The 26613-nt window shown below is 42.3% G+C and overlaps 1 protein-coding gene across 1 annotated transcript; it reads right to left on the minus strand.

Moving 5' to 3' along the window:
* Nucleotides 1–24976: 24976 nt before the first annotated feature.
* On the minus strand, nt 24977–26072 carry LOC104444471. The gene is made up of 2 exons (XM_039311974.1): nt 25982–26072; nt 24977–25611 (listed from the first exon to the last, which is right to left on the minus strand). The coding sequence occupies exons 1-2, from the start codon at nt 25995–25997 to the stop codon at nt 25163–25165; spliced, it is 465 nt and encodes a 154-aa protein (XP_039167908.1). The 5' UTR covers nt 25998–26072; the 3' UTR covers nt 24977–25162.
* Between the last annotated feature and the right edge of the window lie 541 nt (nt 26073–26613).

Genomic DNA, 26613 nt, shown 5'->3' on the forward strand with positions numbered 1-26613 from the left:
AGACAAGTAAAGATGTGGATTAAAGTGTGGTGACATTGGATTAATTTTATGGACTTCAATTGGACTCAATTGGAAGAGAATTGAATGGAATTGGAGAAATTAGTGTACAAGAATTGGACCTCGGCGGAAAAGGGAATTGCAACCATTGGAAAAGGTTGTGAGAGGTTTGGGGATAGTGGGGTATGACATCACTTGATGATGTCATGGTGGGCCATTGTGTGGGATTAAAGAAAGAGAAAAAGAAAATAAAAAGGGCCCCCCTCCTTCTCTCTCCTCCCTCTTGTCTCCTTCTCCCTTCCGTTGGTTTCTCCTCCAGCTTCTTTGTGCGAAAGACCAGAAAATTGCAGAGGAAGAAGCCGAAGCAGTCCCTCGCCGTCCGCCTCCTTCGCCGCTCGTCGCTCGCCGCCGGTGCCGTCGTTGTCGCCGCCGCTCGCGCGCGCAGCCGTGCGTCCACTCACCGTCAAGCCTTCTCGCATCTTCGTTTGTTGCTCGAGATCCCAGATGCGGGATGGACGCCGGGCAGCACCGTCGGAGCAGCCGCACGCCTCCGCCGATCGCCGCTCACCGTCTCGCGCTCCGCCGTGCCCGCGCTCGCCCCGCTTGGCCGACGCCCAGCTGCGTCTCGGTCTCGGTTCGTGGGTTCGGGAGCTGCCGGAGCTCGTCCCCGCCGCCGTGAGCCACCGTGCGCCCCCGCCTCGGCTCGCCGGAAGTCCCTCGGCCCATCTCGGCCCTTGTGCGCCTCAACCGGCGCCGGATCCGCCTCCTCCAGCCCCAAATCAGTAGCTGCGAAAATGGGTGTGCAGCGGACGTTTGGCCCGTTTTGGCCGCCTTCCCGAGCTCGAATGCTCGGCCCGCTTTGAGGAAAGTTGTTCTCCTCGTCGCCCCCGTCGTTTTGGTCCGCTCGGCTCGTTAATCCGGTGAGTTTAGCTCACTAAACCTCGCTTAGAGGGTTAATTATGCTTAGGGAGGTTTAGTTTATGTTAAGTATTTTTAGGTTGTTAGTTTATGTTATTTAAGAGTGGATTAGATTATGGTGTTGTTTTAATTTAAGGTGTGCTTAATTAAGGGTAAGTAGGTTTATTTAAAATAAGCCTTGATTTGACTTAAATGAATTTACTTTTGATTTATTTAAATGTTTCGAAATTATTATATGAATTAATAATATATTTTATTCGAAATTAATAAAATATTATTATTTAATTATTTTCGGAATAAATTTAATTATTTATTAAATTCGAAAATTTTGTCGGGACCCTAAATTCTCAGAATTTCGTGCGGTCATTGCTTTGTGTATTCGGATTTTGAAATTGATAGTCGGATATTATAAATTGAATGTGGATTGTGAAAAATATGAATATTGTTATTTAATTAATTTTCGGAATAAATTTAATTATTTAATAATCCGAAAAATTAATTTGGGACTCTAAATTCTCAGAATTTCGTGCTTTGATCATTCTTTGTGCATTTAGAATTTGAATTTGATGATTGGATAATGCAAATTGACTGTTGATTGTGAAAAGGATGGATTTTATTTAGAAAATCCCAAGTGTCGAGTTCGGCATTGAAATGGGATTGTTAATGGTTAATATCGTAATTGGATTATGTGAGCGGAATGTAAAGTATCAAAGGATTGGTATCGAATTGTCTTGTGCTAGTTGAAAGGCTCGGGTCGCAGTAGTGGCTAGGCCGACTGGACCTTTGTTCTTATATAAATGCCGTCAGGAGAGTGACGTGGCTCGGGTCGCGAGTGAGTGGCTAGGCCGTGGACCTTTGTTCTTCTAGAAATGCCGTCAAGAGAGTGACGTGGTGCCGATCGCAGTGAGAGGCCGGGCCGACTGGATCGATGCTCCTTCGGGAATGCCGTCGACGTAGAGACGAAGCCGTGCTCCAAGGGGGAGACGATGCTCCTTCGGGAATGCCGTCGTCGACGTCGCGAAGCCGCGCTCCATGGGGGGGAGGCGATGCCTGGCTATATGCCAGTAGATAGCCGAACTGCGAGTAGGCTATGCCCTTGTGTGGCAGTGAATATCAATTGGAATGCATGTTGAGTGTTGTTGATGTGTCGGATTATGGGACGGAATTGTGTGGCATGGAATGGGACGTGTCATAACGATTTAGTCTTATAATCAGGACCCCCGCGGTTGTTGGATATATGAAAGTGAATACGTTCCGATTGTTTAAGTTCCTCTTACTATCTGTGATTGAGTGATTTGAATTGCGCTAACATGCAGGAAAGAACCGAGGCGAGGTAAGTCCTCTATGTTGTGTGGCTAGGCCACCCAGGGCGTATTTTCTTTCTAATAGGGGTTTAGGGGGTTGAACTTGCTGAGACGTGGTCTCAGTGGTTATTGAATAACCATTTCAGGTCCCTGGTGGACGGAGCAGCCGGATAGCTTTGGTTGGCCTTGAGGAGTTGCAGATGTGAAGTCATAAGGATTGGAGAGCGTGTCCAAGTTGTAGGTCGTAGGACAATTCCTTTTTAAGGGCCGGTCTTTTGTAGACTGTTGGCCGTAGACCTCTGTTTGTAATTCTGTTGAATTGTGAAGGTGTTATGTGGTGATTTTGCTTCCTGCTTTTCTATCCCGTCTTTTATTGTCAGGGGATTTGTTTCGCTTCCGCATGCGTAAATAAAATGAATGGGTCGGCGACGTATCCTGGGATGTCGCATATTTGATCGACCGCAGTGGGATGTGCGCGTGCTCAGGGTTCGGGACGTGACAGCCCGTGTGTATTTGAGTGAAATATCATTAGCATGGGCCTAGGAGCATCATGAGATGCTGTTGTTTAGTGGGAGCTATTTTGGCTTTACTCTAATAAATGTTTCATCTGTGTCCGTTACACTTTGTAACGATTTGATATGTATCAACTTTTACATTCAGTAAAATATTTTTGAATGTGTTGTTATTATGTTGAATACATATTGATAAAGTCTCAAGGGATTGTATAAATCTTGAGTGAAGGCTAAGGGCGTCCGAGCATCCGGTTATTAGCCTTGTGCATATGTCTTGTGATACATAAAAAAAAAAGTTAATTGTAAGGACAAGACATATGTGGGTTCATTGGAACCATAAAGCATTCTCTAGTGGCACAAGTTTTTGTGATGCCAAAAGTAAGAGAATGGTGATTGACAAATGGGATCTCTCTATGAGAGATGTTATCCATTTGCCACACTACCATATTGAATCCACATCAATAAAGTTGAGAACATTCGTGACCATGGAAGGCTCTGTGTGTATACATACAGTTACCGCCATGATTCGGTGTTTAAGATTTTATGGGATATGATTGACTATTAAGAATTATCTCTGGACTAAATGTACGCACATACGCACATACGGTATGATTTCAATTAATATAATCCAAGTGGGAGAATGTAAGAGTTTTCCTAATGTGGACTAAATTAATTGATATTGTAATTTACTGTTTTTATGGTTATCGTAAAACAGGGTTGGTCTAAAGTGAGATAGAAGGTTTATTAATTAGTCTAATATGGGCTGGCTAGTGTGGGCCAAGTTGAGCCTGGCCCGTAATGAGAGGGACTGGCTGGAAACTCTATAAATAGTTCTCAAGTCTCTCCTCTAACCCTAATTCTCACATATATCCTCACCTAAGGGGCGTTTACCTAACGGCTAAACGCGAGGGGGGCCACCTCATTGAGCTAGTGATACGAAAGATAATAGAGGAGAAGGAATTGTGCGTGGAACATTGTGTTTCCATTTCCGCTTCAAGAACAATGGATCCCAAAACAGGTGTGCTAATCTTTCTACACAATTATGCATGTTCTTGTTCTAGTTATGGAGATTTTGAGGTTGCGCAATTTGCGTCCAATAGTATCACCGGCAAAGAAAAATGCCAGCAATAGAGCCTCGATCGACAATGCAGTTCTTCGAGCTTCACAGTCAAAAAGACAAAGTAAAGCAGAGGAGACACGATTTGTTGATGAACAAGTTTTTTCTCCTCTAGTCCCAAGCGTGATAAAGAGATTTTTTTTTTGTTATCGAATCTTGAGAGAGAATCAGTAAGACAGAACTCGGTGACCCTCCTCCATTCCGCCTGCGCCTCCACAGAATTAACGGTCATGATCGGTTGCTCAACTAGCAAGAGGGAGTCCTGAAAGTCTTTTCATTGAAAATTGGTACTGTCAATATGGGTTAGAAATCCATTTTTCAACTAACTTTTAATGGCCGGTTTATAAATGGTTCACTTAAAATTTTATAAATGCTAAAAAAAAAAAATTATAAATGTGTAGAAATGAGGTTAAGATATGTGAGCCTAACTTTACATGGGTCTATGTGATTTAGACATGACCCACAATCGACCCATTTAGTTTACCAGCTCCAACCATGTAGCTAATTTTTTGTCTTCATTTTGTTCGGTCTTGACTCACTTAAAAAAGGACACAGTTTGACAATCGTGCCGCGCGTGGCCGACACTTGCGCTCGGGGATCCGCAGCTTTTGTGCAAGCTGCACCGGAATGAGCCGGCATGAGTCGTGTGGGCACTGCAAGTCCTTCGTAGTGCCGGCTTCTGGCTGCTTGACCTAAAGAGCCGACTGTTGCTACGCCGCGAGACGGAGATCGGCCAACACAGCGAAATCGGGCGGTGGAGGAAGAAGCGGATGGAAGGAGAGTACTGCGCAGGGGAGTGGAGGGTGACGCGTGTCGGGAAGACAAATCTGTGGAAGAGGAGGTGACGATGGCGGCAGAGGCACGGGATGCAAAGGTGAAGGAGGAGGCAGCGGACGACGGCGGTGCGTGAAGCCGCCAGATGGGGAGAGGGAGCGGAGCACCGGCCCACTCGGCTTGGGCGAGGTCTTTCCTCTGGTGGTCGCTACCATTTATCTGTTGCAGTAGAGAGAAAAAGTGCATTTTCCTTTTCAGAGAGAGACTGGGGGTTACGTTCTGAACGGGGAAGAAGATGAAGTTTTTATAATTTTAATTTCATTTTTCAAGAAATTAGATTTTTAATTTTCAATTTCTTTTTTATTTTTTTTTAATTTTACGTTTTACATTTTTTTATTGGTAAAATATGAGATATCCCTACGTTGAAATATACTTGAGAAGCAGTTATATCAAATCTCCATCTATTTTTAGCTTGATTTGTAAATTATCTAAACGTTATTTTTATTTATATATGAAGCTCTCAATTTCAAAGTTATTAATTGACAAAACCGAGAAAGAAACCTTTAAAGTGACTGCCCTAGAGTCTAAATAGTTAAAAAAATGGAGGAGGATAATTACAAAATAAGTTTTGAAATTTGCCGATTTCTTTCATCTTTTATCAAGCTATTGAGTTGCTTATATGAAATTGGGCTCGTGAAATCTAAGTCACAAAATAGGTATATAATCCATTTTGCAACCCTAAGTTGTTTATAAGTATTTTAGATTATGGTTATTTTTTTTATTTTTTATTTACTAATTTTTTATTATTTAATTTGCTTTTTAAATCTGATATTAAGTTTTTATATAATAGAAGAGCTTAAAGTTGGCTACATAAATGGGTATGAGTTTTTCTAGGATATTAATGTGTTTTAGTTATATTGGTTAGGTCGGGTATGAGTTGTTAATTTTAGATTGCGTGAAAATGGATCAAAATAGGTTAAATGAGTTAATATGATTCAAATTATTTTCAACTCAACCACCTACCCATCCCATTTGATGACCTTAGTGAAAATCGGCGCCAGTGATGGAGCCTCTAGGCCGGTATACATATCCGAACAGGGCAAGAAAACTTTAAAATGGGCTCAACTGGGCCTCTTTTGGGCTCTAAACGAAATCCTTTTTCAAATAAATCCAACTAGGTTCAAGCCTATAAAAGAGTAAAGGTAAAAAATAAGGGAAGGTCTAAAGCATTATTACTTTCTTTTCTCTCCTTTTTTTCTTGATTTATTTACTTAAAAGTGTATGTTTGACGTATTAACAAAAATTGAGGTGTCAACGTATCCTATTACAAGCAACAATATGTGAGATTTTAAGAGTGTATTTTAGCAAAAACAACCTACGAAGTATCGACATTGATACGTAACATGTGACATGATAGGACACGCTAACATGTCATCTCTAAAAATAGAGAATTTCAACGTATTGATAAATTGTCATTTTCATAATTATTTTAATTAAATTAATCTGATTTATATTCATAAATAAATAAATAAATAAATAAATAAATAATAAAGAAAGCCTAGAATGAATACACACTAAAAATCACGAGTCACGGGAAGTATGAGACAAAAGAGAAGAGTAGACTAGGTTTTTCTTCTTTCTTTCTTTATTTTTTTATTTTTTACATATTTATATTTTGACCATTCATTTATTAAAAACAATTAAAATTGACCCAGTGCGTGTCAAAATCGCTTGTTTGAGTTCTAGACTCGCATGTTCGGGGAATTGACCATGTGTTTGATTTTTTAACACCCGTTGATCACATGTCGAGCATATAGAACACGACACGAAAACTTCTGAAGATTGTTGATACTTCCTAAAAAATAACAGTCCAAGCTAGGAAATGAAATGCATTTGCATCGTGCCTGGTCTAAAGAAGGTAAAACAGTTGCGGTTAGCAACCTCTTAAATACGCAAAAGCTGATAATGCCAGGGTCCCTACCTCGATTTCGTCCGAGTATGGGTGAAAATTTTCTGTTTAGATCAGTTCCTTTTAAAAGCCAAGCATGCTTACAAATTTGCGAGTGATCTCCTCGGCAAAAGTTTGAAGAAAGCTCTACAGTTAAAAAAGAAAAGAAAAAGAAAGTGAGAATATCTTTCAATTTTCGGCCAGACATAAATTTCCAAAATTTACAGGTCGAATCTAAAATTCGAGAGACTCAATTGAACATTTCAGAACACAATAAGCATTGAATTAACCAAAGAAGAAACATGAGAACTCAATTTATGAATGAGCACAATGTCAGGGACTAGACGACATTAATATTATGTGACGACATCTATTTATTTTGACTCCGATGTGAGATGGATATGATGGACAGACAAGTCTACATGCCAGACATATTGACATGTGATCTGGTGTTACAATTTGTAAAAATCACATCATCCTTTTGAGATGACATTAGTGATGACACTCTATTTGGAGGCAACTACATAACATTACCCCCGTAAACACCAAAAGCAGCAGCAGTGCCGGGAAATATGTGATGCAGCATCGTCGCAAGGTTCTACTTTTCCCAGGCTGCGCCTGCCGTCCGTGGGCTGGTTCTTGCAAAACTTGGTGATCCAAGCTATATAGGACCTCCGTCTCGTCGTCCAGTTCCACCCTGTCGGAGTCCAACTCTTCGTAGCAATTCAGCAACGTCCAGATGTTTTCAACAATAGCGACCAAGTTGAATACGGAAACCAGTAAAGAGAGGGCGCATGGAATCCATATCAATTTACACTTGATCTTTGTCGAGGATGACATAGTAGAAGAAAAAATCACACCTTGGAAGACGAAGTAGAAATTCGTGAATTGGAGGGTCCTATTGATGAGGTTCGTGATACGGTCTTCTTGCCACCTAATGGCCTCATTAAGTTTCTCGATGCTCTTTTCAACTTGCTCGCGAGATCGTGCTGGCCGTTGGTTCGACATTACGTATGCTCTCTCTCTATCGGTGTTTGTGTAGGACTTGGGGCTACTGAGCGACAGAAGGAAAGGTAGAAAGGGCGTCTTCAGCAATGCCTTCATGATCCATATCGGCATAGATATAGGTTGTAACCCATGTGTACGTTCGATTAAATTACACCTAGCGACCATAGTAGTACTTGCCAAGACAAAGTCATTTAAACATATAGAAATTAGGGTTTCCAGGAATATGTGCCAATTTTGATCAAGGAACGTGTGTAATGCGTCCTACAGCTCGTTGACATCGGTGATCAACGTGCTGCTCACAACCGAAGAATAATTTGAATGATTCAAAACAACAATTAATTGAAAAGTGTGAGAGTAAGGCGAGAGGAGAATGTCCTTCCTCTAGGGTTTTATCCAAAACAAGAATTAGTTGAAGAATGTCCCCGTTGACTTATGGCTCTGTGTCATCTATTGGTTTGGCCAGATGCTCGGTTGTAGTGATAAAAGGGCCACATTGTCTTCCAAGAGATTATAAGTTCGAGCCATATCACGAGTAAAATTTCTAATGAGCTTGTATTGGGGCATCTACATCTAAGAGCGAACTAGGTTAAGAGCGGACTAGGTAGTGATGTCTTAAATAAAACATTTCATAGCATATGTGAGACTCTTAGGGCGCCTATGGTAACGTTCTTTTCTTTTGTTCCTAGAAAAAGAACAGAAATCCGTTTGGTAACATTAATTAATTTTTCTATATTTGGAATAAAAATAAGGAGTAGAAAAAATAACTTTTTGTTCTCGGGAATAATTTTAGAAATAAGTCATTTTTTTCTTTTCTTCTTCTTTCTCGACGCTCGCCGTCTCCCGCTACCGCCGTTAGCCCCCAACTCTTGCCCTTGTTGGCTGCCGCTGTTCACTGGTGGCAAGGAAGAAGAAGAAAAGAAAAGAAAAAATCTTAAAAAATTAAAAGAAATTTTACATTACAAAACAATTTGTGAACTATGCTAAGCACATTCCTTTTTCTTTTTCTATTTTAAAAATAAAAATTTTGTGTAGTTACTAATTACGTTCTTGCACTTATAAATTCTTCTAGGGAATAAAAATAGAAAATGACTATTTAAAAAAAAATTATTCCCTGAAATATAAATGTTACAAAACATGCCCTTATAATTATGTCTAGAGGGCTATTTGCACTGATTGCTCCTTCTGCCCTTTTACTTGCCATCATCTACAACGTTATCTCTATTGCAAACCGTGTGATTTGTCTCGCTTTTTACTATTTTCCACTGCAACGTTTCATCGAATTACTTAATAGCAAGGACCCTAAGTAATGGAAATCGCGCCCATCCTTCCTCCAAATTATCGCGCATGAATGGCAAAGTCAACTGGCAATCGCTTGCTCATTTTCGGCCCCCGGCTAATACCTCCTTGCGCTAAAAAAAAAAAAAAAAATAGACAAGAAAAAGACCCACAACCTAATGAGTCCTATCTGTCATTCCTGGGTCCCTATTTCAATATTCATCCCCAGCTAACGTATCTCAAACCAACGGCCGTTGGGACATTATTTTTCACAAAGAGCGCATCAGATTTCCGTTAGTGCTTTGTCGACCAGTTGGATCAATCTGTAATCATTCTGATCATTCCTCTTTGGCGTACCAGCTGGAGTTTACTTGTAGATGGAATCCTACCATAAGAGCGCGAATGACGTTTTCTAAAGAATTATTACGAAAGTTCTTCCCTAATAGCCCGTACAACGTCACATCAAGTTCTCCAGGCAAATTTTCTATTTAAATATTGACATAGTTGAGGATTTCGGCCGATGAAAATGTCGAGAAGTGCTTCGACAAGAAACGTCGCGACTGACTGCCAACCTCTAAGGGAATTTCAAAAATGAAAGAGTACCGACCGTTGAGAGCTTGAAAATGATCTATGAATTTTAAATCTTATGAGATGCTTATCTAAGGCAACACGATAAACATAATATCAAATATAATCAATCAATCATATACACTTGAAAGATATGCAAAATCAAGTAAACATCTTAATTTTGTTAATATCGTGAGTTGTATCAAATCAACAGGAGTTTGAAAAATAATCCAAAAATCTTCAATTGCCATGAAATCAAACATCGGAAATGGTTGAAACTAGCAATGGACAATGTCTGGCATGATCGATCGGTAGCATGGCTGCACATGGGATGTGTGTGGTGAGACAACAAGATTTTACGTTGATCATCTAACAGTGTTGGTTTTGATGGTGGTGTTGGCTTCTCGAAATGAGAAGTGGAAAGTCGAAATCAAAGGCATTGGAGCTAAACAACATGCGTCCTTTGCGCTTGACTTTGCTGTCAAGATAGTAACTGAACAAGCATGGCCGATACTGGTGTGGCTATAGCAAGTGGAATGAGTCAAGCTTTGCTGAGCGAAAGTTATCATGTGAAATTGTGTTTTCGTGACATCGAAAAATACCTCCATGAAAGAGAAAAGCTCAATTGTGTGATGTCGCAACACAACTACCGTGGCACTTACTCATATGGGAATGAGCCTTACTCAAATGGGAGTGAGACACTTGGATGAACACTATCAAGTAGGGGAAGTGCCTAGAGTTGCCTTAGGCAAGAGATTCTGATACAAAATTGAGAATAATAATGCGGATGAGATTAATATGGGATTTGTCCATATTTAGATAAATAATGAAAAATACTTCAACGTATTTATAGACTTCATGAGATAATTATCAAAGGTAACAAGATAAGCATAATATCAAATATAATCAATTAAGGATATGCACTATTAAAAGAGATATATGCATAATCGAGTAAATATCTTAATATTGCTATCAAGTGAGCTACTTGTGACTTTATCTATTGAATTTATTCTTCATAGACAATAAACTACATTGTAAAATTAGCTTTCATGAAAAGCTTCGGTCATTTTCTTCGTGGAAAGTTGCCATTTTTTTAAAAAGGAAAGTCGTTGATCAAATATAGATTCGTATATAAATGTAAAATGATGTAGAAATCACTAGAAAAAAAAATTAAAAGAGTCATAATTTTTCTATGACACTCACTTTGGTGTAAAAACTTATTTCCATATCACTTGAGAGCCACTTTTTTTTTTTTTTAAAATAATCACTTAGGTATCTACTCTAATTTGAAACGTTGGAAATTTAACGTGCCACTATTTAATTATTTTTTCGATTCGACGTGGCTCCCTGGTACTCTGACTTGATATACAAAGCACAAATGACGTTGCTAAACACGTTTGTCCCAATTTAAAACCCTAATTCATGCAATAGAGAACCCTAATTACTGTGATTAGGGTTTGGGCCAGATCTGGATGGTGAAGGTCGGCCGCTAGATTTGGATGGTGGTGGTCGGCCATGGACAGCAGCTCGTCCACATTGCTACCTTCGTCTACAACCGTGCCCTCATCCACAAAAGCTACCAAAAGGGACGTAAGCAGCGTTTAGATAGAAAGATAATGACGATTATAGAAGAGAGACATGGGACCAGAGAAGAACATAGAGAATAGTGGCAAGCGAGCCGAGCTCGAGAGAGACTGTGCAGAGACAAAGCCACCATTGCTGGACACTCTGGAAGGAGAAAATTATTAGTCACAGTTGCATTTGCCACAAAGCAGTCTACGCGTCTGAAACCAAGACCAAAAGAAGAGGACGACGACCAAGAAGAGAGCAAACTAGTGTTTTTTCCGACCACTTGCAGTCTATTTTGCGGTGGCAAGCAAAAATTACTGTACAGATCTGGCCAAGCTTCGAACTCACATGGTCATATTGTTTAAATTAAATCATGTTCATGTTAAACGAGTGAAACCCAAAAAGACTCGATTGGCATTGCATAACCACATTTAGAAATCATGTGCGTCATGCATACACCGTATGGCTGCTTGGTCTTTAGATAATATCTTGCAGAACATTTATTCAAAGCTTTGCTTAACACATCAAGTTTTTTTTATCTCCTCAAGCAATTTAATTAGGCTTGCGTTATATTGGCTCTTGACATCCCCTATTACATTAAATTGGGAAGAAGCACAGCCCAAGTGCCAAAACTTAGCACGAAAGGACACTTAAGTGCCAAAAGTTAGAAAAGTGCCACTTAAGTGCCACTTTTCAAAAAAAGTGGGACACTTAAGTGCCATCTCCGGTGAACCCCATCGAAAATCCTACGTGACAATTTTTTTATTTTTTCGTCTATGTGGCTCGCCGGAATGTTGATTCAACAAACAAAGCCAAAAACGATGTCGTTTTTAAGTGGATTCAAATGTTAATATAAAAAATAATTTAATTAAATTATAATAATAAATTATTATTATTTTAATATAATAATATATATTTAAAAAAAGGTGGGGAGAGGAGGTAGTGGTTGAGGGATGGGCCCTCGCCGCTGCCGCCTCCTCGCCGTGGCCGGGAAGGGCCGGCGATGGTGGGGGAGGTCGGCCGGGGTCTCGGCCCCGGCCGACCAGCGGCGAGGGCTCGCGGGCCCTCGCCGCCTCCCCGTCGCCACTGGGAAGGGCCTGCGACAGAGGGGGGAGGGTCGGCCAGGGTTGCCGGCCCCCAGCCGACCAGCGGTGAGTGTCACGCCCCGAACACCGAGACACGTGAACAACCCGCCATGGTTATGTAAATGCAACATTCCCAAGTAGTGTCGCCGACTCCATTTAAATTATTATGCGCATGCAGAACGTGCTAAGAAACCCCTGACAAAAACTTATGGGATAGGACATCAGGAAAATCAATTAAAAATCAAACAAACATACATTCATACATCATCATCATCATCATCAATCCAGGGTTTACATACACCAATAGGATCCAGAGACTATATGCACCAAAAATGGGTCAGAGTTTATGTGCATAAAAAATGGGTCAGTCTACGCAACATGGATCGGTCCACCAAAAAGAGGAACAGTCCTATAACTACTAATCGGCCTCGTTCGACGATCCCACATCTTCCACATCTGTCTGCCCTGGGTCCAGAGATGATGGGTTGTCCACCCTACCATCAGGAAGGTAAGCTACACCCTCACCCAGAATAGCATCCATCACGGCGAGTGGAATATCAAAACTGTCAAGTGGACCAATCCTAAAGCCATTGGCCCCAAAACGGAACCAAGCCCTAAACCTATGGGGTACCCTAACATCTTCGGTCTCCTGGATCCATACGGTAGTCCTGATTAGCTCGTAAACCCAATGGCTCCCAGGATCAGGGAAGTTGTGCACCTGCTCGATGATCTGCACTGGGAGGCCATTCTTCTCCGGGGGTCCCGCCATCTACGGTCCTGTAATATTTTCCCCAAACCGGGATGAGACATTGTCTCAGCAAGTTCACCCCTCTTAAACCCCTATTAGAAAGAAAATACGCCCCAGAGTGGTCTAGCCACACAACACAGAAGACTTACCTCGCCTTCTTGCCTTCCTGCAGATTAGTCCAATTCATATCACTCAATCATAGGTAACAACAGGGACTTAAGCCATTGGAACACAATCAATTTCAATTAATTCGCAATCACAGCAAGCGTTCCAATCATTATTCACTGCCACATAAGGGTATAGCCTACTCGCAGTTTGGCTATCTACTAACATATAGCCAGGCATCGCCTCCCCACCTTGGAGCGCGGCTTCATCAGTACATCGGCGGCGTTCCTGAAGGAGCATGGGCCCAGAATCAACTACGACCCGCATTCGTTGTATGGGGCACCCCATATAGGGGCAATTCTAGCTCAATAGCTCAAGAAAACTCCTTTTAATTATCACATGACAATCTCATAATCAATTCAAGGCACTTTGCACATAATTCACATATTTCAATTACAATATTAATCTTTAAAAATTCAATTCCGATGCCAAACCCGACATTTGAGATTTTCTAAATAAAATCCATATTTTCCACAATCAACACTCAATTTGCATTAACCACTCATCAATTTCAAATTCTAAATATACAGCAGCGATTGGCACGAAATTCTAAGCAATTAGGATCGAAAATAATTTTTCGAGTTTTTTTAAAATAATATTTTAATGATTTTCGGAATATAATATATTATTAAATAATCCAATAATTTCAAAACATTTATTTGAATCATAAACAAATTCCTTTAAGTCACATCAAGGCTTATATTAAAATAAACCTACTTAACTTTTAAACTAAACATACTTTACCTTAATTAATCACCTTAATCTAATCCACATCTAAATAACCTAATCTAACAACATAATCTCAATCAACCTAGGCTAAACACACTTAAGGCATCATTAACCCACTAATCAAGGTTTAGTGAGCTAAACTCACCGCAATCGCTTTCCGATGAGTCTCCGGCGAAGAGCATGACGACGCTGACGACAAACCTACAAGGATCAACACCAAATGAGAACTAAAAGGGGGGCAAATCGACCTTGGAAAGGGCTGGATCTTGCTGGAATTTCCAGCCACTGACCGAGCTTGGAGGGAGGCGGCACGGTGGCTGAACGGGCGGAGGAAAGGCGGAGGAAGACCGGCGACAACTCAAGCAACAACCGGCGGCGGCTCCAGCGGTCTTGCTAGCTCCGACGGTGGCTGGCGAACAGCGAGCAGCTGCTGGCGAGGAGGGACGACAACGCTGGAGTTCGGGCGGAGGCGAAGCTGCTCGACCCGGGCGGGACGGCAACGTTGCGAGCTCCGGCGAACGGCGAGCGACGAGGAACGCAGGCGAAAGGCGGCTAGCCGAGCGAACAATCGAGCGGCGAAGAGGGGGCGGACGAAGGGGTGGTCGCTGGTTTCCTTTCAGCTTCCCCCCCCCCCCTCTCTCTCTCTCTCTCTCTCTATCTTCCTAGTTCAAATGAAGAAGATGATGGGGACAAGGGGGAAGTGACATCCCACCTTTCCAAGAGCTCATCCCCCACCTTCCACTTGTCACCACCCTAGCCAATCTTGCCTCCCCCATGACATCACTTGTGATGTCACCATCCACTAACTCCAACCTTCCACAACTTTAGTTCAATAGGTTCAATTTCATTTTCCGCCGGGGTCCAATTATTGTACATCCAATTTCTTCAATTCTCATCAATTCTCTTCCAATTGAGTCCAAATTAAAGTTCATAATTTAATCTAATGTTCCTAATAAAGTTTGTGACACACCAGGACTTCTAATTTCAGAATTCGATCTCAATTTCACAATTAATCTCACTTTGGCACGACACAAGCGTGGCCCAACCTACCGGGTAGCCTTTAGAAATTTTTTGTGCATTTGACCTGTGGTTGATCAATTCAAGCCACAATGTACATCTTTGACACATTGGCGACTTTCGGTTGTCGGAGTAATCTCAAGATTTCAAATACGGGCACAGGATACCCAATCGATAGTAAAGTTGGTTCAATGCAGATCGACCAGAATTGTGCGATTCGGTGGAATCACCCACACCTGATCACATGCCTCTGTCAAGCCGACCTATCTCCGATTTCTAATCAATTTTTATTTGTGCCGTAATGACCCTTACAGATTATCTTGGTTGAAAGGTCACTTCCTGATCAAATTCTCGAGTTTGATGCATTAGAATCTCTTAACGGCTTCACCTAATAGACTAGTTTTCACATGAGTGGCCGACTCAAGGAAATGAACTATATGCGTGCCAACGAAATGCCCGTCTCAATTTATTGAAATTAGAATTGGAAAATCGGGATGTCACAACTCTTCCCCTCTTATAAAAATTTCGTTCTCGAAATTTAAATCATTACACATCTGAAGCAAAAATGTGAGGGTACAATTCTCTCATCGAATCTTCGGTTTCCCAAGTTGCTCCTTCAGTGCCGTGGTATTGCCATACCACTTTGACTAACGGTATGGTCTTGGTGCGTAAAACCTGCTCCTTGCGGTCCACGATCTGAAATGGGCTTTCAACGTACGACATCCTGTCATCCACGTCTAATTCCTCAAAATTTAGAACGTGTGCTGGATTAGGTTCATACTTTCTTAACATCGACACGTGAAAGACGTCATGCACTTGTGCCAACCTCGGCGGTAGTGCAAGAAGATACGCCAGAGTCCCTATTCTTTCCAAAATCTCAAGGGGATCTACGTACCTCGGACTCAGTTTTCCCTTTTTGCCAAAGCGGGAAGTACCTCTCATTGGTGACACCTTCAAAAAGACGTGCTCACCAACTTGGAACTCCAATGGCCTTCGACGCTTATCGGCATAACTTTTCTGACGGCTCTGAGCGATCTTTAATTTGTTTCTGATAACTGCAACTGCCTCCACTGACTGCTGAACTAACTCTGGACCGGTGATCTTTCTCTCCCCAACTTCATCCTAACACACTGGCGTTCTGCACGTTTTGCCATACAATGCTTCAAAAGGAGCCATCTGAATACTCTGTTGATAACTGTTGTTGTAGGCAAACTCGACCAAGTGAAGCTGTTCTTCCCAACTTCCTTTGAAGTCTATTACACAAGCTCTCAACATGTCCTCGAGAGTCTGAATCGTCCTCTCGGACTAGCCATCCGTCTGAGGGTGATATGCTGTATTGTACTGAAGTTTTGTGCCAAGAGCACTTTGCAAGCTCTTCCAAAAAGCGGCGGTGAACCTCGGGTCTCTATCTGAAGTAATTGTAACTGGCACTCCATGCATACGGACTATCTGACGTACATACAGATCTGCGAGTCTATCCAAACTCAAGTCCCTCCGAACTGGAATGAAGTGAGCCGACTTTGTCAGCTTGTCGACTACTACCCAAATCGAATCATTCCCTCTCTGGCTCCTCGGTAGTCCCGTCACGAAGTCCATTGTGATATGCTCCCATTTCCATTCTAGGATCTTGAGGGGTTGCAGAAGTCCTCTCGGTTTGCAATGCTGAGCTTTCACTTGCTAACACGTCAAACACCTGGCGACATACTTGGTGATGTCCGCCTTCATGCCACACCACTAGTAGTGTTGACGCAGATTCTGATACATCTTGGTACTACCAGGATGAATGCTGTAATTGCTACGATGCGCTTCTGATAGAATCTCTTCTCTAAGCTCCACATCATCAGGTACAACCAATCGTCCTTGGAACCTCAATGTCCCATCCTCAGAAGTCTGAAAGTTAGCCCTCCTTTTCTCTGCATCCTCTTGCAGAATTTTTTGAACATCCGGATCTGTCTGCTGAAGCGTTCTGATTCTGACCTGCACTTCCAGCTCAATTCTGAGAGTGGCCATAAGATTTGAAATGTGGCCTACTTCAAATTTGAAATCTGAATCCCGAGCCCTCTTAATTAAACCCCATTCCTTGAGTACCATCTGAGCAACTGAAGACTTCTTACTCAGTGCATCGGCAACCTTGTTCGCCTTTCCGGGGTGATACAAAATCTCACAATCATAGTCCTTTAAGAGCTCCATCCATCGACGTTGTCTCATATTCAACTCCTCTTGAGAGAATAAGTACTTGAGACTCTGATGGTCAGTGAAGATCTGGAATATTTCTCCGCACAAATAATGCCTCCAAATCTTCAGGGCAAAGATGATCGCTGCAAGCTCCAAGTCATGCGTCGGATAATTCAACTCGTGAGGTCTCAACTGACGGGACGCATATGCAACAACCCTACAATGCTGCATCAACACACAACCCAATCCTTTAAACGACACATCACTGTAAATCTCAAACCCTCCCGGACCAGATGGAATAGTAAGCACTGGTGCGGTAGTTAGCTTCTGCTCAAGCTCTTGGAAACTACTCTCACACTTATTCGTCCACACAAATTTTTCTTCCTTCTTCAGCAGTCTCGTCATCGGCGATGCTAACCCTGAAAACCCTTCCATAAACCGTCTGTAATACCTTGCTAAACCCAGAAAACTTCTGATCTCTGTCACTGTCGTCGGTCTCGGCTAGTTGATCACTGCTTCAATCTTGGCTGGATCTACTGAGATCCCTTCTCCAAAGATGACATGACCTAGGAAAGCCACACGAGTTAGCCAAAACTCGCACTTACTAAACTTGGTGTACAGCTCGTGATCTCTCAAGGTCTGAAGCACTATCCTTAAGTGCCTTTCATGATCCTCAGTACTCCTTGAATACACCAGGATGTCGTCGGTTAAAAAAATTACAAACTGATCTAAGTACTCTCTAAACACCCGATTCATCAAATCCATGAAAGTAGCTGGGGCGTTTGTCAACCCAAACAGCATCACAGTAAACTCATAATGACCGTATCAGGTGCGAAACACCGACTTCGGTATATCTTCCTTCTTGATCCTTAATTGATGATACCCTGTCCTCAAGTCGATCTTAGAAAATATCGACGCTCCCTGAAGCTGATCAAACAAGTCATCAATCCTCAACAATGGATACTTGTTCTTAATCGTCACCTGATTGAGTTGACGATAGTCAATGCACAAGCACAAGGAACCATCCTTATTCTTTACGAACAGAACTGGCGCTCCCCAAGGTGATGCACTAGGACGAATAAATCCTTTATCCAACAACTCTTGTATATGCACCTTCAGTTCCTTAATTTCTGATAAGACCATATGATAAGGAGCTTTAGAGATCGGCTCTGTCCCAGGGGCTAATTCAATCACAAACTCTATCTCTCTCTCTGGCGGCAAACCCGGTAACTCTTTCGGGAACATGTCTGGGAACTCTCGCACCACTGCGATATCTTCAATCTTCAATTCCTCCACTGTCATGTTCACGACAGTCGCCAGGTAACCTTGGCAACCCTTGCCTAGCAAGCGGGTTGCTTCGAGCGATGAGATTAAGGAAACTGAGGGTCCTCCTCAACTCCCAATAAATTCGAAACTCTCACCCCCTAACGGGTTAAACTGAATCGCCTTGCGATAACAGTCCATTTTAGCTCGTTGCTTGGTGAGCCAGTCCATACCAATTATCACATCAAAATCAAACATGGCTAGGACTATCAAATCTATCCTCCCTCTCGCTCACCAATCACTAACTTACAACCAAGACAACCCACTGTAGCTAATACCTTATCCTTCAACAGCGTAGATACGCTAATCACTAACTCCAAAAACTCAGGAATTAATTCTACCAACTTAACATATCTTTCAGCTATAAATGAATGAGAAGCTCCAGGATCAAATACAACATAAGCAGGTTGGTCGTTCAGTAAGACCATACCTGTGATCACATTAGGTGCATCCTCCGTCTGTCCCCTGGTGATCGCATAAGCCCTTCCTTGAGCTTGAGGTCGGTTTAATCCACCATGCAGCATGATTTGCGGCGCGACTCCTCTATTCTAACCCAATGGTGGCGGCGGCGGCGGCAACTGACGCTGTCCCATCTGATTCCTGGGGAAATTCCTGGATATATGACCCTGCTGGCCACACTCATAACAGGCACCTGTCCTAGAGGGACACGGGCCTAAACCATGTCGTCTTCCACATGAACGACACATCCCATGATGGTTCAGCGATGGTTTCCCTATCCCACCCTTCCTATTGAGCGGAACAGGATATCTTCCTCCAGACATCGGCCTCTTCCCAAACCGATTACCCTCTCTGTTCGAATTAAACCGTGATCTAGATGTGGCAGCTCTCTCATTATGGTCTTTCTCAATCAGCTGGGCCCGCTTATAAATGTCCTTGTACTCCCTCAGATAATGGTACCAAAAAGCTCCTCACCTCCGGCCAAAGCCCGTCCCTAAACCTTCGAGTTCGGTCTGCTGGTTTCTGAACTAACTTAGGGGCATACTACGACAGTTCAGCAAAATTCGCTTCATACTGATCAACTATCATTGTACCTTGACGAAGGCGCTGGAACTCCGCCATCTTCAACTCTCTAGCACAATCAGAAAAGTACTTCTCATTGAAGACCTCCAGAAACGCATTCCACTCTAGAGCTACACCCTCATGGAACACTATCCCTTTATTAGCCTTCCACCATGTGGCTACGATCCCCCTCAACTGATAGGCTGCGCACGTCGACCTTCTCGCCGGTGTACATCAGCAACTCAAAGGCATTCTCTAGTTCCTGGATCCATAGTGCTGCAGCTTCAGGATCTACCGCTCCCGTGAACGTCGACGGATTCAACCTCAGAAAATGCTGTACCAACTTCTGCCTAGGCCTCCCAGCGGCCACATTCTCAGGTGGGATTTCATCAGGTTCCACTTCAGGTTCGATGACTGGTATGGCGGCAGTACAGCGGCAGTGCGGTGGCGGCGGCATTGGCGGCATTGGTGGCAGCGGCGATAGCGGCGGTAGTGAAGTGGCGGCTGGCGGTCTAGTCGTCACCCATCATCTCAAGCATCTGCATGATTCCAACAAACCTCGGATCCTCAGGGGCTACTACATCCTCTAGAGGCAACGCTGCACCACCCGCACTGGCCTCAGCCTGCACTCTCCCTAAGGCACCTTGGGCACCGACCCTTATCGGCGACCCACCCCAAAACACGGGGCCTGCTGCTCTCTTCCTAGCAACTCTCGGCACTCGGTCACTCATGCTACAAGCTCAATATAGATGCCTATTTGCAAATTCCAATACCACATTATAATCTGAGTCACCTCACAACAAGCTAACAAACAACTAACAATCACTTGCATCAACATAATAAAAGCCTTTCCTACCAACTATCCCATGATTCCCACGCACCTTATCACTCCATACATGAACCATGCTCTGATACCACTTAAACGGGGTTGTCACGCCCCTAACCCCGAGACACGTGAACAACCCGCCATGGTCATGTAAATGCGACATTCCCAGGTAGTGTCGCCAACTCCATTTAAATTATTATGCGCATGCGGAACGTGCTAAGAAACCCCTGACAAAAACTTACGGGATAGGACAACAGGAAAATCAATTAAAAATCAAACAAACATACTTTCATACATCATCATCATCATCAATCCAGGGTTTACATACACCAACAGGATCCAGAGACTATATGCACCAAAAATGAGTAAGAGTTTATGTGCATAAAAAAAGGGGTCAGTCTACGCAACATGGATCGGTCCACCAAAAAAAGGAACAATCCTATAACTACTAATCGGCCTCATTCGACGATCCCACATCTTCCACATCCGATCGCCCGGGTCCAGGAGACGATGGGTTCTCCACCTTACCATCGGGAAGGTAAGCTACACCCTCACCCAGAATAGCATCCATCACGGTGAGTGAAATATCAAAACTTTCAAGTGGACCAATCCTAAATAGGGTGGACCGGGGGTTGACGACCCCAGCCAACCCTCCCCCTCCGTCACCGGCCCTTCCCGATGGCAACAACAAGGAGGCGGCGGCGACGAGGGCTCAACCGTCTCCCTCCTCTCCTTTTTCTTTATAATAACCCTCCCCCTTCGTCATCGACCCTTCCCGATGGCAACGGCAAGGAGGCGGCGGCGGCGAGGGCTCGGCCGTCTCCCTCCCCTCCTTTTTCTTTATTATTATTATTATTATTATTATTATTATTATTATTATTATTATTATTATTATTATTATTTATTAAATATTTGAATTTGTATTTTTAAATGTTTTAAATAAATTTAGTTTTAAATTTAATTTAATTAATTTTTACCATGTTAGAGGCAAAACGATGTCGTTTTTGCATTTTTAAGCCATATCGGCATGCAAAACATTGTTTTGCACTTACTTTCTTGGAAAATCGCCATGTCAGCATTTTGGTCGGATTTTGGCCGAATTGGCACTTAAGTGATTTATTTTGCTCCGATTTTGGCACTTAAGTGTCACTTTCCTAACTTTTGGCACTTAAGTGTCTCTTTGTGCCAAGTTTTGGCACTCTAGGGCTGCGTGTGATAAATTTTTTTTTTTATTTCTTTATTTCTCTCGTTCTGTTAGGAATAGGTTTGGAATAGAAATCCGTTTGGTAACGCAATTTGATTTCTCTAAAAAACAGATTTCTATTTCAGAAATAGATTTGAAGAATAAATCGAAGCTAAAATTTTTAGCTTCTCAATTTCTGAAATAGAAATTGAGAAATCAATTTCTGTTCGAAATTTTGTCATGCGCACCCAGGTGTCCGTGATTCCATTAAATTGACTAGATAATCCCTTGTGAATCCTACTTTTGATTTAAAATTACTTTCTTACCTTTTTCTTTTTCTTTTTATTTTGTCTCAATTTTACTAAAAGACAACTACCTCATCCCTTTCAAATAACCTTTCTCACCCTAGCCGCTTCTTCCACACCCACATTCAACATTTCATTCATGTTTGTCGCGACCTGCCCTCGGGGGGAGGGAACAGGTTTAGGGGTATTACCTAAAGGATGGGGCTAAGGCCCGTGATCAGGCTCGGGCTCTCCTAAGCCCATTACCCCGCGTGACATTGGGATATTCTTTAGAATTCTTGCACAAAAGGAGTCACCACTAGCCTATTGGGGTCGGCTAGAAACCAAGTGAGGTATGGGAGTGTACCTCACTTCCTACGCAACTAGAGAATCTAGGTTCGAGGACTTGATTACACCAATTAACTAATTAGTGCCATTTTGGTACCTAATTTTGTTCATTTTAACAAAATGATTTTTGATAGGCAGTTTGAATTGATTTTATATTTATCCACTAACATATGAGGTGATCATGCGGGTGCGGAATTATTAAAGTAATAATCATAACTATCAAGATTCTAATTGTCATAAAATTAAACACATGCAATCAAACATAATTATATATGCAAATTAAACATACAACGTAATCAACATACGAGCACATAAATGTCTAATTATGCTAAAATGGCAATACATGGCAAGTCCTAATCAAACCCCATCATTTTTGGATTTTCGAAATTTTTAATTTTTTTAATTTTTAAATTTTTAAAGAAAAATAACTAATTTCTAATTTTTAAATATTTTTTGGATTTTCGAAATTGTTTTAAATTTTTTAATAATTTTTTTAATTTAATTTTTTTTTTTCTAAAGAAAAATAACTAATTTCTAATTTTTAAATATTTTTGGATTTTCGAAATTGTTTTAAAATTTTAAATTATTTTAAATTATTTTTAATTATTTTTAAAGAAAAATAACTAATTTCTAATTTTTAATTATTTTTATTTTCGAAATTTTTTTTTAAATTTTTTTAAATTTCTTTTTTAAAATTTTTAAATTTTTGATTTTTTAAAGAAAATATATTTTAAAATTTTAAATAATTTTTTATTTTATTTTAAAAGGTGAACTGGGTCGGGTTCGGTTCGACCCGACCCGGTCAACGCGGATCGGGTCCGGTCCAAATGGGGGGGCGGCCGAACCGGCCCGACTAGCCTTGGTCGAGCCTTTCTTGTTCGAGATTGGGCCCAACTAGCGGGCCTAATCTAGTCCAATCTCTTTTATTTTAAAAAATGAAGTCCACAACTCCCTAAACCCTCAAGCTCTTAAATCCCTAAGCCCAAACCAAGCCCAAATCATTAAAAAAAAAAAAAAAACCTACTTGTTTTGCGACCCGCGCCCGACTCATGCGACCCGCTTCGTGGCGAAGCCCTACGGCTCCTTGGCGGTGACGACGCGGCGACGGACTTGACGGCGGCGGCAACGTGGCGGGTGACAACGGAGACGCAGTGGGCGATGGCGAGCTACTGCAGGGCTCGCGGATTCTGCAAGTGGAGGCGCGGCGGAGTAGGGACGGAGTAGGGGTGGAGACGCGGCGAGTCACGAGCCCGGCGCGGTGCAGCGGAGGCAACGAGTGCAGGGGTCGGCGGTGCCGGTTCGGATGGCGTCGGGCTGGGGGGCGGCGGCTCAGTTTGGACTGCGTCGGGTTGAGGCTGAAGCTGCAGCAGCGTCGCGGCTCCTGGGTAGCAACAACGGCACGGATGGGATCGCGGGCAGTAGTGGCTCGGGGTCGGCGTTCGGCGCGGCAGAGTGGGTGGTGACGGCAAGAACAGCACGAACGGCGACGGCGAGTCTTCTTCCCCCCCGAGCTCGCTCTCCTCTCTCTGCTCTCTTTTGTACCTCTCCCTCCGGTACTCTTCTGCTCGATTGGCGTCGGGAGCTGCGGCGACGGGTACTATGGGTCGACGCTCGGAGGGCAGCGGCGGCGTCGCAGGGGGTAGCGGTGGCGCGGCGAGGGTTGCCACCACGACTCCTCCTCCCCTGTGTTTCTTTCCCTCATTTTTTTTTTTCTCTGTGTTTTTTTGTGCTCGGTCCCCCCCCTTCTTCTCTCTCGCCGAGCTCCCTTTTGTCGATCCTTCGGCTCGCGCGCGCGTGCGAATCGACTTTGACCTCTCTTCCGCTTCCAATGCTCACCTACCTCGCGAGATGATCTTTGTCTCCTCCGCCCTGCCCCTGCTTTCGGCTTCGTCATTTCCCCAAGCGAATGGCTGCTTTCTGCTTCGTTGGTTCCCTGTGCAGTAAGCGGCTGAGGGAGAAGACAACGGGGTGGGCCAGGCCGGAGGGAAGAAGAGGGCTGGGCTGTGCGAAGGGGAAGAAAAAGAAAAAAAGAAAAAGTAAAGGGGAGGGTTGGGCCTAGGCCCACGCAGGGAGAAAATAAAAGGAAAAAAAGGGGGCGGGTCGGGCCAAGGCTGGATCCTGCCCGACCCGAACCCTCACAACTCTTTTTTTTTTATAAATGAAATTATTAATTAAAAAATTTTGATTTTTTTGATTTTTGATTTTTTTGATTTTTTATTTGATTTTGATTTTGATTTTGATTTTTTTTATATACTATTCGAAAGATAAAAAATAGGTGTCAACAATGTTTGTCTTCTTCTCAACTTAATCTCCATTATTCTAATCTAAGCAAGAAATGTCCGTTCTATATGCAAATATTTACTTTATTTCCCTAGATTATCCTCACAATTGTGAAATTTTCAGCTTCGATATAGTGATTGATTATGCATTATACACAATTTATTCATTTATTCATTATTTTGTTTATTATAGTATAGTCACTATGGAAGACAATATATATATATATATATATATATATATATATATATATAATTTAGCTCTTAAGCTTTCAACTATCTAGTCCTTCAACTTTCCATAAATAAGTCAAGTTAGTCCTACAATACTAATCATAAGTTTTCATAACTACACTTTTCTCTAGATTTTAGAATATCTTATTATTTCAATTCATTTCCTAAATCAAAAAAAAATAAAAATGCGCCACTTTTTATTACCTTTTACCTTTTGGTCTCTATAAGTATTATCATAGCTTCATTTTTGTCTATTTTAACTTATGATCTCTATAATAAAAATAGTAGAACCCAATTTACAGCTGTATCGAGTTGATATTCCTGCTATTTTAAGTTTAAGTGATTTCATAAGGATATCTTGAAACGATATTAATCAGTCAATAATTACTTGAATTTATATTAACTTAAATTCCATTACTAATACTTTCGATAGATAAATCTTTCAAGCTTTTGGGTTACATGTTTTCGTAATTAAATTTAGTTAAATCTATATATATTATTTTTTGTAAAAATATTTAATCATTAGATCATTAATTGCAGAACTTGAAAACACACAGGACATGGGGAAGGCCAACAATATCGAAAAATCTTCAAACGCCATCACACAAAAACCTCATAATCGAAATACAGGTACCACGTTTCTCATCACAGAAAGAAAAAAGAAGACGCACTTTTAAATCACAACAGCAGAAATGAAAACGACAAAAGTGCATTTCAGATTTTTTTCTGAGTAATTACCTGAAGAAACCGGGAATGCTCCGTTTCATTTCTTATTCTGGTGCACAGGCTTTGTGCTTTCTTCGGTGAGGAACTTGTCATTGACCTCTACGACCTTCCCTCCTTTCCCACAAGTAAGGCGTATTTCCCGCTTGTCCTTCAGCTCGTAATGCAAAAAGACCAATTCCTTTGTTGCCACTTCAACGCCCTTGGGATATGAAGCATCGTCGTGCTGTTTCGGATGAACTTCGCCATCTTTCGAAGGCCCGTCAGCAGCAACGAAATGGATCTTTATCTGCATGTTGTGATTCTTTCCGTTGAGGTCGTACTTGCGACTGTCCACATCTATGAATTTTTTCGGCTGGATCTCTCGCACCAGTTCCTCTCTGACCATGGCGCTGGATGCAGCAGCACCATCGATATATGACTTGGGTATCAATCTTACGATTGATTCAGATTCATTGTGGATTCGACAATCGGTACGTGACACAAGCCCTGTTTCGTATCACAATGAAAAAAATGGTATGTCAATAATCCTGCTCTTTGGAGTTTATCGATGGTGTCCTCCAAGGAAATATCATTTTTCACTTAAGAGTCTCCTCTCGTTTTAATTAAATGCACGAGACATACTCCGATGGTGTTACACGTTCGTGAACAAATTTCCAGGAGAGATGACCAACAAAAGAAGGTAATGTAGATACTCCGATGGTGTTACACGTACGTATAATCTCCCTCCTCTTAAACTTTTGAGTTAGATATTCTAACACTATACATGTCTAGAAGAGTAGAACCTATAAGGAATTAGTAATTGCAGGAAGAGAGAAGTCGAATGTTGCGATCTTGCAAACGAGAAGCGAAATCGTACCTTTCAACAGATTCATGGCTGGAGCAGCAAGCGAAGAGGAGTGGCGGCTCCGGCTGTCCTGCTGAGCACGACTTTCGTCCCTTTAGCAGGAGCGTTCGTTATATACTGCGCAAACGAACGCTTGTAGCTCGCAAAGTAAAGGGGCTAAAAACCGGAAACGACACTTTCTCTGCCCGCACGTGGTGTCGAGTGGCAAGACGACAGTAGTCTGTCCACCTAATACTCCATGTGTGTTGTCCGATGTACTGACATCGATCCCCCACCCCATTAGTTTTCCCCATCTGACAAAGATCTGCATCGGTTCTTGAGTACCGAACACGATGACTGGCCGCTCTCGTCCGCCCGTCCTGACGCGTCGAAGGTTGCAAACTCGTCGGAACTCTGTCGCCGAGGGTCTGTATATCTCGTTCGACAGTCGTAACTCGTCATCAGTCTAATCGACCGTCGTGGCTTTGCCTTGGCTTGTCAAGATTTAGTTCTCTCGAGGAGATAATATGCTCACGAGGTGTTCTTTGAGAGTGCTAGTATGAACAAAATAAAGGAGTTAGGGAAGAGAATAAGAACACAAGATTTATAGTGGTTCGGCTTAATCCAAGCCTACGTCCACTCTCCCACGCTAACAGCCTTCTTGG

This window comes from Eucalyptus grandis, chromosome 5 (assembly GCF_016545825.1).
Source record: "Eucalyptus grandis isolate ANBG69807.140 chromosome 5, ASM1654582v1, whole genome shotgun sequence".
NCBI lineage: Eukaryota > Viridiplantae > Streptophyta > Magnoliopsida > Myrtales > Myrtaceae > Eucalyptus > Eucalyptus grandis.